The 13,949-nt window shown below is 39.9% G+C and overlaps 1 protein-coding gene across 1 annotated transcript in view; it reads right to left on the reverse strand.

Moving 5' to 3' along the window:
* The window catches only part of sema6bb (sema domain, transmembrane domain (TM), and cytoplasmic domain, (semaphorin) 6Bb), a 228,068-nt gene that overhangs the window by 71,922 nt on the left and 142,197 nt on the right, over positions 1-13,949 (reverse strand). Inside the window, exons 11-13 of the mRNA XM_041790994.1 lie at positions 7,217-7,348; positions 3,833-3,982; positions 1,326-1,505 (exon numbers count right to left, since the gene is read on the reverse strand). Coding sequence (XP_041646928.1) covers positions 1,326-1,505; positions 3,833-3,982; positions 7,217-7,348 — 462 coding nt within the window. The remainder of the gene's footprint in view (positions 1-1,325; positions 1,506-3,832; positions 3,983-7,216; positions 7,349-13,949) is intronic.

Here is a 13,949-nt window from a genome sequence, read left to right on the forward strand (position 1 = left end):
CTGTCTTGTTGCCTTGATTGGCCCATCATGAATGTGACAGACAGAAAGTTCATCCAATCACCCTCCAAGGATTTTTGTCCTGCCCTTCTATCTGGCGTATTGCTGCCATCAGCTAAGCCTAGCAATAAAGACTAGAAACAAGGGGAAAAGGGAACTGGCTGAGTCCTAGTAAATATTCCTTTGCTGATTTTGTAAAGATTGTACTGAACTGGCCCCAAACTCATGGAACACCCTCCAACAAACTCTAAAGATTGACATTCGTCCCTCTCTTTCAGAGTTTGGGACTTTGATTTTCAGCCACAGTGATTCACATTGCAACTTTTTTACTTGATTTCAATTCATCTACGTACCTTTGTTACTGGCATTGTCTTGCTGTTCTCAATTATTTTTCTTATAGACTTTGTTCTATTGATCTGTGGGTTTAATTTGCTGGTAATCTCGACGGCTTTGGAAATGAGGGAAACCTCAATGTCCTTTTGAGAATAAATAAAGGTTTGACATAAAATGAAATATGGTAAACAACCACCATAAAACCATGTCATTAAGTTTTCACTGCTCATTTTTTGTAAAAAAACAAAAACAAAAACAAAAAAAAAACAAAAACAAAAACAAAAAATAAAAAACAAAAAAAACCAAACCGAAAAATAAAAACAAAAAACAAACACATTAGAAAGGAGGTGTTACTTTAGGCCATTTTTTTTTTTTTTTTTTAGCAACCAGGCCAGCCTCTAAAGCCTGTTTTCGAGGCTAAGCTAAGCTAAGCTAGACAGTTGGTATTACCTTCTCACTTGACATAAAAAAATAAAGTGGAATTAGTCTTCTCATCTAGTTCCAAGAAACTATGACAGTGAAAAGTTAACTGGAGTATTTCAGAATTTAAAGCTTATTTAATTTTTTTATGTGCAGCCCTCTACCCATGGACCAGGAAGTAACCCTTAATAAATTTTGTGCTGTCCTTTTTCTTTAAACCAAAAATCCCATTGTTACTTTTTCTAAGTGTCAACTATATCACCCATTGGTAATCTTTGTCATGTTAATTGCAAACTGTCTTTCTACAGAACACTGTTAACCCTTTTAATTCCTTTGTTCGATGCCTACCCTCCAGCCGCAGTTCCAGACATTAAAAATCTATCCATACAGCAAAAATCAGTCCTGCCGCTGATGGTCTCATTTACTCTAGTAGGTCATAAAGAGGCATCATCTTTAATTTCAGTATGTTTCATAGCCTACCAAAATCTTATCTCAGGACTTTTAACAGTCATATGGTATAACAGTTTCAAATATACAGTAGCTCTATTTTATCTATGCTAGCTTTAGCATCTTACTTGTCAGGGTTGTAGCCCTCCAGCTCCTCCAGGAAGATGTTGCTGTTGGTGACGGTGTTGTCCTGATTGGGCATGATGAGGAACTTGAGGATGGTGCCTCTACTCGACCCAAGGAACAGGACAGTGCGGTTTCTGTGAGGCCCGGCTTCTGTATCCACCACAATCTTGTTCAGCTGATACCTGCACAGCAGAGGAGACGAAGTGCTAAATAAACGTCTCTGTGCTGAGTGGCTCATTAGAGGCTTTATGTTTTTATGAAAGCTAAAAGCATAGTAAAGCAGCTCCTGGAGGCAAGTTGATGATTTAAGTGCATTACAACTGATTGGTTTGGGTGTAAAATACAGACTCCTGTGAGTGTAAATCATAATATGCCATTTTCTCTCGAGTCACTGCAAAATGAAATTAATTCCAGGGAGAAAACACTGCTTATCAAATTTGCATAATAAACTAATTACATCAGACATTCAGTCATTAATAATATCAGTCCAGTAAATGGGCCTGTCTTGGAACAATAGCAGAGCGCAGCTGAACTACACACAGGACTGTGTGTGAGTCAATAGTGCTGGGTGCTTAATATTCCATATACATCCAGTTCCCATAATTCCCTGGTGGATGGTCGACAGAGGGACTCCATACAGCAGATATCAGAGAGAGAAAGAAAGAGGCATGCTTTGTTTACGTGAAAATTGATGTGCCACAGCTGCTCGTCTGGTATTACAGAAGTCCACGTTCCAAACAGACTGACCGTGTCTGTGTTTGCGTACAAACAGTACACTTGTGTATATCTGCACTCCTGTCTTTTACACTGTAAAACACCATGAACTAATGTGAGAAGCTGATACTTAATCATCAAGTCAGAGTAAATATAGTAGGTTTGTGTCACTTCAGGTGATCCTTTTTTTATTTCTAGACCTTTTTTGAGGAGTGAAATTCTCAAGAGACCTCAGCTTTTTTAAAGGAAAAGAAAAACACATTTTATGAGTGATAGGTTTTGACCAATTTGACCAGAGGGAAACATAATTGATGACTGGATTTGTGAATCTGAAGGGTCAATTTAGGTGGTGCCAAATTTTAGCACTCAGCTGCCATATAGAGTCAGTCAGGATGGATGGCTAGCACACAAAGATCAAGACTCAAAAGAAGCGTTTCACAAGTCCACCATGAGGAAAAGACAACAAAAGCACTTCTAATAGATCACAGTTTAATTTAAATGTGCCTAAAGTCAGCATATCTGCTTGCTGTAAGGAGGTCTTTACCTCAAAATAACATTCATAAAACTTTATTAAACTTTAGTGGCTCCAAGATATGCTTCACTTCGAGAAAATCAAGCAGTGTTTTGCAGATGTACTATATGGACAAAGGTATTTGGCTGCCTGACTATTATACCAACAGGGACTGCTGATGGTATTGTATTCAAATACATGTAGTTTAATATGGAGCTGGCCTCTCTTTTACAGCTACAGCAGCCTCCACTAGTTTCTTGGAAGGCTTTCCACAAGTTTTTGGAGTGTTTCTGTGGGAATTTGTGCTCATGCATTCTGTAGAGCATTTATGAGGTCAGGCACTGATGTTGGATGAGAAGGTCTTGCTCACAGTCTCGTTCCAGCTCATCCAAAAGGTGCTTGATCAGGTCGAGGTCAGGGCCAGTCGAGATCCTCCACAGTGAACTCATCAAACCATGTCTTTATAGGCCTTGCTTTGTGCACTGGGGCAGAGTCATGTTGGAATAGAAAAGGGCCTCCCCAAACTGTTGCCACAAATTTTGAAGAATAGCATTGTCCAAAATCTCTTGGTACTCTGAAGCATTAAGATGGGATGGGATGGCCTCCAGTGGAGATAAGGGGCTTTGCCCAAACCTTACAAAAGCCCAAAGCCATTATCTCCTCCATCAAACTTCACAGTTGGCACAATGAAATCTGGCAGGTATCGTTCTCCCATCATCCTCCAAACCCAGACTGGCCCACCTGACTGCGGAACAGAGCAGTCTGATTTGTAACTCCACAGAACATGTTTCCACTGCTCCACCATCCAGTTTCTGTGTGTTGAGTTGCTGTTGTTCCTAAATGCTTCCACTTTCTAATAATATCACAGATTACTGTAGAATATCCAGCAGAGATGAAATTTCATTAAATGTCTTATTGCAAAGGTGGCATCCATCACAGCATCACACTTGGAGTCACTAAGTTCTTCAGAACGACCCATTTAGAATCAGAAATGTTTGCAAATGGAGACTGCATGGCTAGGTGCTTGATTTTATATACCTGTGGCAACAGGCCTGATTGAAACACTTGAATTTAATGATTAACAGGTGTGACCAAATACTTTTGTTCATATAGCGTATGTTCAAGTGAAATAAAGATAGACTGCAAGATAATTGCAACTGTTTTGTCACTGTGCTATTGAGAAGTTGTATTTAAGCACACTGATTCCTTCATAGAGATTTTGATGCTGCAAATTAGCACAAAAATAGTCATGTAAGAGGATTTGTGTTGGACTGTTTGTCTTACCTGACCATAGTTCTGACTATCCATGGTCTCTGTCCAAGTGATGGGATGGCTTCATCCATCAGAGGATGGGTCTTCACAAAGTTGAGCATCTCATCAGGAAAGGAGTTTGAGGAATTAAACTTGGACCCCTGAACAGCACAGCCACCAGGCCTGAAGACAGTTTTAGGACATACTTACAAAGTAGTTCACAGGTAAAGTATTACGTTTTTAGGCTTGAGAAAAGCATGCATCTAATTAAGTAGTCTAGACTGTCTGAGTGTCTCCCATCCAGTCAGGAAACTCTTTTACGTCAAGAGACTGATTTGATTTCCCTCACTTTTGAAGTATTTGGCAAGCGGTACAGAGGTTAAATAAGGTCAAAAATGCCTTTGCTTTTGATGGGAACAAGTTGTATCCTTGTGAAAAATGAATTCCCAAACTCTTTGCAACTTTGTGAAGTTTTGAAAGGCTGTATCTTTTTATAGGGATGCACAGATTGTTAAAATTAGAGCTGGTACTAATGTTGAAAATGACAATTTAGCTGATTACAGACTCGATAACTTTTTTTAAATTTTTTTTTTTTACCACTTCTCTTTTAATTCTTCGTGTCTGTTTTCCAAATGAGTTTTGTGATTTGATGTTATAAGAGCTTTGCCTGTAGTCCTCCTTTTAGGAAACCTGTCTTACAGACAACATGCCACTGATCCTTCCCAGACTCCCAAGACTCTCATGCTGCCAACTAGAGTTATCACAACACCAACATTTTAAACCTGATTTGGTACTAGTAAAAATCAGATAATACTCAAGCCGGTTTTGATAAACTAAAAAAAAAGAAAAATTACCTCCTGGGCACCCAGAATTGAAAAATAGAAAAATAAATTTGTTAATTTTGAACTCCAGCTCTAACTCTGTGAATTAGAAAGGGCCCTTAAGCAATAACCAAAATTAGACAAACTGTTATGTACTGAAACACTACTTGCTGATGTATGTCAACAGGGCAAAATGCATCCATACAAGCATTTCTAAACCTTTTTTCTGTCAAGGCACTCTTTAAAATTTTTAAAAATTTCAGGTCACTCCAGTCAAAATGTATTGATTAAAAAATCCAACTTTCTACATCTCTATGGCTGCTGGGGTACTTATTTAGTAATGAAATGCACAAGATAAACCCCTGAAGCAGGAGTTTTCAGCTGGTGGGTCAGGATCCAAAGTGATCTGTGTAGCTATTTTCAGTGGGTTGCAACTTGTATCTGTAAAACACATGATGGCAGAAGTCTGTGAAACACCTAGGCTATAGCAGACATACATCAATACGTTTTGTTAATTCTGTTTTACAGATATAGAAAGGAAATTTCATAGGGAAATTAAATATGCATTGTTGAAAGTTTTGTTGTGATTTAACAGACTGTAGCTAGACCACCTGAGAACCAATAATTGAAATAAAATAATAAAATAATTAAAATGTATGTATTAACACATTTTGTGTGTGCTCCACCTATTCACTTGTTGACCAAAATGTTGACAAGATTTCAGGAAAAGGGCAAATGGGATAATTTTGACTATTAATGTCAGGATAGTTAAAGTCCCTCTAAAGTGATCGGAAATTTTGTATTTAAGGTTTGTTGTATGACAGGCCACTGTGTCATGAACCACCAGGACAAATTTCAGTCATGAAAAACACCTCTAGTTTTACAAAATTACGCTTCGAAATCATGAAAACTGAGGTAGTAATATCTGCTCTCGGACGGTGTGCGAATGTCGGTTGAATGAGCTGAAGCCACGCCCACTCTCCCATTTATGAGGTGTCTGTTGTTAAGTTGATGCTGAAAATACTTCCATTTCCTGGTTTTGCTCTATAAAAAAAGTCCTCAATGATAGTTAGCATTGGAGGCTTTTATTGTGACAGACTTGGCTAAACTTTAGCATTGCAATGCTGATGGACATGAGGGATTAAACTGTTGCTGCTTTGAGAGAGACAAAGCCACAGTCTGTGAGAGATGGTCACAACCCACTTCTTTTAATCACTAAAGACAGGACTAAAGAAAAGTGATATATGGATTAAAACACACCTTCAGCAGGTAAGATGTCTGTTCCTGCTGCATCTGGTTCAGGTAAAAAATAGACAAACAGTAGCAGCAATTAGCCTGTCCCCTGGTCTTACCATGGACTGTGGCCAGAGTGCTGTTGCCTGGCTCTGTGCCAGAGCAGATAGACAATAGCAGAATCTGAGGATTAAATTTACTATTTTCTGGCACATCTCTCTCCATTATGATGCTTTTAATGAATCGTAGGCCACTATGGCTGATAGATTTAGGAAATTTACCTCGCAATGAACAAAAACACAGCATGTAGCTGGCTGTTAACTTTCATTAAAAGCAATCAGCTAACCACAGACTGTATTGAGATGAACTGCTTGGTGATTTCATATCGTTGTAGCATTAGGTGGCAGGGTAATTCCCTATAGGGACTGGTAACCTGGTGGATGCCTATATTTGCCCTACCTAGATTAAACCAAACCAGGAAAGAGGTGAAAAACTTTCTAAGAGTCTACATCCAAAATCAGTCACACATGCATCGCAGTGTTTTCACAAGTGTACAGCAACCTGATTCCAACATATCTAGAGTGTTAAGACACACATTTTGAATTCACTTCACAGGGACTTTAATGACAGTGGCAGAATCAAAGGAGGAACTAATGGGACTGTATTCAGCTGAGAACCACAGCTTGTAAATCTAGCCAAACATTTTGTTTCTTAATGCCATTGCAGAAAAATTTAGAGAAATGGTTTGTTAGTTTTTCAAACTTTATATCATTTAACTTCATTGTAATATCTATTAATTTTATCTTTGAATTTGGACAGTGCCTTCATAGATTTATGGGGTTGGATGTACATGTTATTAATTTGTTCCATGATTGTCAATAACTTAGTGCATTTTTTTTGCTGATTGTTTCAATGGACTTTGCTTTGGCAATAAAGGTCTCAAACATTCATGCAAATAAAACCTTTTGAACTTGAACCTAATGATCTCCATATTCATGATATGGTTAAATTTAAAGAAATTTGAAGGCATGTCCTGATGATTGCAGAAAAAAACCCACGAGAAAGGCTGATCTCTATCAAGGTTAGATGTATGCATCAGTGCATCTGTATTACCCAGTGTGAGTAAAATCAGCTGTGTTACACCTTTAATTCACAACACTTCACAAACTGGCCCCAGAACAGCTAATGTGTTAGTGATTAAAACTGTTGTTGACTGTATGAGAAGTGTTTTGCAGTGAAACCCGTAAAAAACACATTATACAACCGTTTTATGAGTTAATTCAATACAAATGTTAATAATACTGTTTTGTTGTATGGTTCTAATTTGACCACATGTAAATAAATTGGTAAAAGTTTTTTGCACCTTGGCTTTGGGATGACTTCATCAGGAACAGGCGTCCAAATAGACTCTGGGGATTTCTGCTCCTTAAACCTCCCATCAAACACAGCAGCCAGCTGCTCCATGTCGAAGGCACACACAGCCGATCCTGGGATACTAGAGGGATGGAGAGGTGAGACGGAGTTAGAATGAAACTGAGGCTGTCGATCGAAACACTTTAAACTGACTGTTATCCTTGTGTCAAGCAGGCTTAACTTTCTAAAAGCATTGCAAAAAGAGTAAGTGACAAAAAATGAAAGATAAGGTTGATGATACCTAAACTGAAAAATCGACTCTGATATGTGAAAAATGAAAGACGTTAAAATACAGAGAATCAATCAAAGTGAGGAAGAGACAGGTACCCAGGGGAGATGACAAATTGGATTTTGGGGCTGTTCGTATTTTGACATTGAATGCTTGAACACAAAGGAAATTGTTTCTGAGATGGAAAGAAAGACAGGATGGGATAGATGCTGTCACCTCCCTGGGCGACAAATAGATCTGTGGCGGATGCAAGAGCCAGATTAGAACCCTGGAAAGATCTTGGCTGTAATCCCTGGATTATAAAACGGAATAGGAAATGAGTCATTGAATGTTTTTCCTCTCAATAAAAGGGAGGAATATTCTCGTAAAACCCCAAAAAAACACATTCCGGTGTAAATCACGATGCACCTTGGAGGCTGTTTAATGACTTGTGAACCCTGTGATGGGAATGGGAACATCTGCTCTGAGACATGTCCACAGCCCACACACATTAACAAAAAGACACCCATAGCTCCAGGAAAACAGGGATACATCGCTACATTTTTGTGTTATGACTTAAGACAGGAAATAAAGAGAGCTGTATGAGGATGAGATAAGGAATGAGTTTTAAACTTAATCCCATTCCTCCTGCTCTGAGACTCAACCTGCTGCAGTGAATGTGTCCTTTTCAATGACTAATGGTGTGCGTGGTGTGAGAGCTGGTGACTAAGTGCTAATACCTCAGTGATACAAACACATTGAAAAACCTGAGAGACTGAGTCACCTGCAACCTGCTGCTCCATGGATCCCACACATACTCCATCTGTTTCCTGATGTTTTTTCTCTCTCCTTTCTTATTGGTACTAACTGATGTTTTTCTGAGTGCCCCTTCGAAAGCGGCAGAACAGTTTGTTTGAGGCCTCGCCCGAAGGTTGGATTTTTGGGTTTCAGCAGGGAGCCGTATGCTCCCGATGTGCCATTTGATCAGGTCACGCCGTCTCTCTCAGTACTTATCATTCATAGGCAGGGATGTGACTCAACCTCAGGCCAGAGTGGCGGAGCTGCAGGCATATCTGTGGATGATACGATGCGTCTCTGAGGACTGCGGGAACCAGATGTTAGGTGCGACACGTGTGCCAGCTCTGCACTGGTGCCAGCTTGGCTTCTTTTCTCTACCTTCAAACCACCTCTCTGCCGTGCGCTGGTTCTATCGTTTCCTCTCACTGCGGGTCGCTGGGTTTGCATCATGTTGGGCTGTGTGTTGAACAGAAGTGAGCCAAAAGGCCTCGGGCTGTTTTTCTCTCTGAATTCTCTTAATTATTCTCATTTTCACAGTGGTTTTCTCTTCTGGTTTTATCTCTTATTTCAAATGTTTTGGTTTTTTGTGTATTTTCTTTTCCCCTAACATTTAAGACTACTTCCTTTTGTTTCAGGGTGTTCCCGTCTTTCTTAGTCCGCAGGCATTCGTCCTTCCTTCTCTTCGTCGGGGGGTTGAGTGACAGGCTGTCTAGGCTAGATGCATGGGGTGTCTGTTTGAGAGAGCTACTGTGGAGTCTAAAGTACTTTCTCACTGTTAAACAATCTTACTGACAGTCTGGAAAAACACCAACTGCAAGGACCCCTGATGCCTTGTAAAGGGAGATGAGGAAGAGGAAAAGAGAGTTCTTGCATCAGTGGTGATGAATGATGAATTTAAGCAATCCGAAATTGTGAAAAAGTATAAATATCAAAATAAAGTCTTAAAAAATACAGTGTCTATTTTATAAACCACAGGGAAGAGTAGGAAAATCTATAAACTGTTTGCATGTGATCTTCTCTTCATCAGATAACTTTCATAAATTTATGTTTTTATGCCTTTTTATATTTGTTTGAATCCTTGATTGACGGTTTATTTCCATCCAACGTCAAGAGACATGAAGAAGGGTTTCATGTAAACTTTATCATCTTTGTCAGCCAGATTTACATTAGGCCACCATTATCAGTCTAGACTTTTCAAATAGCAAGGCTTTTTGCTAAACTATTATCTGTACTATCTTATTATTGGATAAATTAAAAACAAAATATATTGTTTTTTTATTCTTTAAGAGTTCTGGTGAGACAATGGCTCTCATTCATCTTTAATTATCCCTCCTGCGTATGGCAGAAATTTCGATTTACAGAATTTCAAAGCTCATTTCCAGTCAGTTTCCAGATTGGGAATATTAATTATAGCAATTCCTACAGTGTTTTATAGGCTACCAGACATTTCAACTTAGTTAAATCTCTTTTTAAGTCTTATGAGCAGTCAGAGAACAGTTTTTCTCCTCCATAAAGCGGCATATCACTGTCTGACACCTATAATTAGCCTACATTAATAATAGCTGAAACTGAGGTGATGCAGCCGCTTTTTTCTCAGTTTGGAGCAGTTTTACACTGGCCCTCTTCTGTTTGTGTGCCACTACATGCTTTTATGTCCCAATCTTAAGAGCTGACCACAATTTGCAAAACCTGAATATAAAGAATATTGATTTGACTGTAAACGGAATTTAAATATGAGAAGATTAATGACAAGCTCACATTTTCAGGCAAATACAATTCTTGAGCTAGGAAACTTTTAGCTAAACTGAAATACCTATAGGCTATCTTTGTGTAGCCTTTCCACAGCAGCAGACCAGCTCCCTTCCACTGTGTGCTTTGTGTTCCCAGCTTCACCTGAAAGTTTGGCACAGTCTGCCACCGGGTCAGGTACAAAGAGTTTTCTTCTCTTTCTTGCATGCCATCTGGATAGGATTCCTGCAGAAACGCCGACCGGTATCTAAAGAAGGACATGCAGCTCTTTTCCCATCACCTGAAGGACAATACAAGCCCGGCTCTCGTCCAAAAGCTGAGTCTTGACACCACAAGAGGCTTTGATACAGCTGTGAAATAGCTGTGCATTTGTTGAAAGCTGCATTTGTAGTGTTATTTTCTCAGTTTTTTTGTGTCGCTGTTTTACTTCGCTGTGTCCATTTATATCCAGTGCAGTGCCTTCACTCACACAAACACCAGTGTGATTGCTGTCAGGATTAAAGTCTGGGCACTGTTTTGTTTTTTAGTCTGGTGAACTGACCATATTGAGTGATAGCTGAGAGCTAGAGTTTCTTTCTTTGCCACACTGTTTTTCAGTGATATCTTTCATTTTTCCACCATCTTTAAAGACATATGTGACTCAGCCATTTTGTGACCATCAGCCATGTTGTCCTTCGTCTCAAACCCACACATTTATCACACTTTGCTTTGCTTTGTAAAAAGTTTGTTTGTTGTAGTTTAGTTATATAATTGTTTTTCGGTTGATTAAGTGCCATTGACTCTGACTGATGCTACTCTGTTCAATCAATTCTATAACAGGTTAAAAGAGAAGTTGTCTGGGAATACTGTGCACGTACACTGTAATTTTTGGTGGATGAAAAAGTCAGCATTCAATTTCACACCTTCAATTTAATGTAAATTTCAATTTAGATACATTTTTGCCCCTTTATGGTCATTGTTCCCTGTCTTCAGGATGCTGCTGCATTATTTAATATTTTAGCTATAAATATTAAGAATTATATAATGAGTATTTGTATTTCAATAATAACCACAATCAAGCATTACAAATCCCAATGGCGACATAACATTTTTTATGATAGAGCTGTAAAAATAAAAACTGATCAATAGATTTTTTGGCAAACTTTCTTCATTGTTGTTTCAGTGTTGTTGTGTTCAGGCAACCAGCCAAAAGTTTCTTAACTGGTTGCCTCTGTACAATATAGCAGAGATATCCAAAGTACTGGCAGCATGTCAAACTGTGAAGTTTTAGAATAATTCTTCAAACTCAGGTTTTGATGGTCCACATTGCAGGGACCTCCTGAACTTGTACAACCCATCTTAATTTTTAATATTATGCGGTCTTTTTCTTTAATTTATTCTACCACCAACCTCTCACCTGACCTCACTTTCTGTATTCATGCAGCCTCATTTTCATACTTTTTCTTGACCTTTCAACATCATGCTCCTCTGGGTATTATCTTATCTTCCTAACAACGATTACACTCCTCTGGAACAACTCTGCACTGTCCTTGTGACATGCCCTGCTGTCAACATGCTCTGCTGTTTCCCCTACCCTTTCTGCTCAAGCTAGCTATCCTACTCCCTTGCCTTTTTTACTTGCGCAGGCCTAAGGGGACTAGTTGAACATCTGTGTATCCTCCCCTGTGTCACGCTTCTCCTGGCACAGTAAACCTGTTCTCCTCCTGCTCCTTGTCCTCCTCATTTCCCCTCCTCTGCTGTGTTTTCCCACAGGGACATCTTGCTGTCTGACCCTGTCACATCAGATTCTTTACAGCTAAAACCAAACATGGACTCTCCGCTCTCAGGATGCACTAGATTTACTTGACTTTGCATGGGATGTTTTCCTTGCATTCCTTCGTGGCTCCATTAAGCCTAATGAGTCCATGTCAGTCTACCACAGCAACGAAAGATGTTGTCAGCTGCCAAAACAATAACCTAGAGGTAATGGAAATGTTTGTTTTCAGAACAAACATTCTGATGAAAGTAAGGACTTCATTTGACATCATCCTGTTCTTCTTTCCACATGCGCTCTTTTATTTAAGTTTCTAAACACTTCTAAACCTTCTTCTTCTCTCAGTGGTCTCTTATTTTATTTCTTTGGAGTTTGCTGTTGCTCCAAATGCCTCCTTGACCCCCTGAGCACCAGGAGTGTGAAAGCAGGAGGTGCTCAGTGGGAAATCCAAGCTCTTCTTTCATCCGTCTCAAGACAGGCCTTGGGCTTCAGAAGCAGATTCAAAAAGGAAATGACAACCCGAGGCGATTTTAAACTAAGGAAGAAGAGACTGAAAATCACGCAAATACAGCTTTATAACGGCTGTGGACTATAGAGTGAAGGCTCCAAAAGAGCCAAGGAAAACCTTGACTTCTTCACACTATTCCCACACCACAGTGCCATGTATGATGCACAAGGCCAAATGGCAGAAGTGAATAGCTCTTCCTCCTATCCCAGGTCCTGCTTCATGCTGTTTTCCCTGCACGCTGCCAGCCAAAGCAATTTGTCTAGTGAGCACTTAGCCAATGTGGCGCAGTGGGCCGCGTGGGGGCCAGTGGGAGTTTTTGCAGCTCACCTCACACATTCTCTCCTTCTTTTTGTGTTCATTTTCCTCCATCACACACGTCCTTATCCATCCATCAAAAGCCTCCCTTCTCTTTCTTTCACTTGGCAAGCGGTTATTTAAAAAATAAGGACCCCATGGCAGTTTACCCAAGCAGGGCTCTGTGTGTTCAGCTGGTTCTCCTCCACAGCTTGCTGTAAATGCTGTTATCTGGGAACCATTGTGAGTGTGTTTATGCACATGTGTGTTTGTGTATGAGAGTGGGAGTGAGTGGATGTGGGTGTGGGTAAAGCATCCATCTGTCTGTGCAGGCAGTGGGACCCTTCTCACAGTGTAACTCCTCCAAACACACAGATAAGGTGCAGCTGATGAAACAGTTTTTGATCTCAGAGGGCGAGGGATGCACGTGTTGTCCATTATTGACTTCCTCATCCTTGAGCCCCTCTTCCCCTCTTGTCCTCCATCTCCTTTCTTGTGTATTTCTTTCTTTTCTTATTAACTGGGTTATTGTCCCGCTCTTTTCTTTCCTCTGATGATTCACACGTGACCTCACAGCAGGAGACCTTCCCTGTCTGACAGGAGTAGAGGAGCGTCTCAGGAGGCAACACATGATCAAAGTTTGTGCCTTTGTATAGAAACCCCAACTCCAAAAAAGTGCTCACGTCCAATGAGTTAACATTTTAAATGTTTTTTTGGAAATAATGGCTAACAATTTCTCTGGGCTAAAGAGAAAAAGGACCACCCAGATTGTTATCAACACAGAGTTAAAAGGCAGCATTTATTAGGCCTTTCAGACCAGCAGTTCCTGTTCCTGAACCTAATTTTGAACCGGCCCCCGTGTTCAAACTGGAAAAAAAATTGGTACGGAATCTGAAAAGTTGGTCCTCAGCTGGAACCAAAAAAAAAATTGTTTTTCCTTGTGTACCGCGACATTATCAGTGATATTCTAGGTTTTGAAGACAAATGGAAAATGGATAAAAAGTGGTCTGCTGCAGAGACAAAATGTTTGGTTGTGATCTGGGCATCGACAGAATTCCAGGAGAAGTTGGAGAGTAGCACAAGGAAGAGCAAGTAATATGCAGAACTTGCAGAAGAAATTGCAAAGGATGGATTCATCCAAACGCCAGACCAAGAAATTACTAAACTCAAGAGACCGTCTGAGTAACTCAGAGTCACGTCCTCCCACTTTGCTTTTGCTTAAACTGGTGTGAACGTGGGCTGGTTCACCAGAGAGCACCAAGGTTCTGAGACTCCAGAACTGAGCCAGAGCCAGAACCATGACTGTCTGAAAGCACTATATGATAGTGTTAAGGGAGTATTAGTGACTATGGCATGGGTGACTTGCACATATG

This window comes from Cheilinus undulatus, linkage group 7 (assembly GCF_018320785.1).
Source record: "Cheilinus undulatus linkage group 7, ASM1832078v1, whole genome shotgun sequence".
NCBI lineage: Eukaryota > Metazoa > Chordata > Actinopteri > Labriformes > Labridae > Cheilinus > Cheilinus undulatus.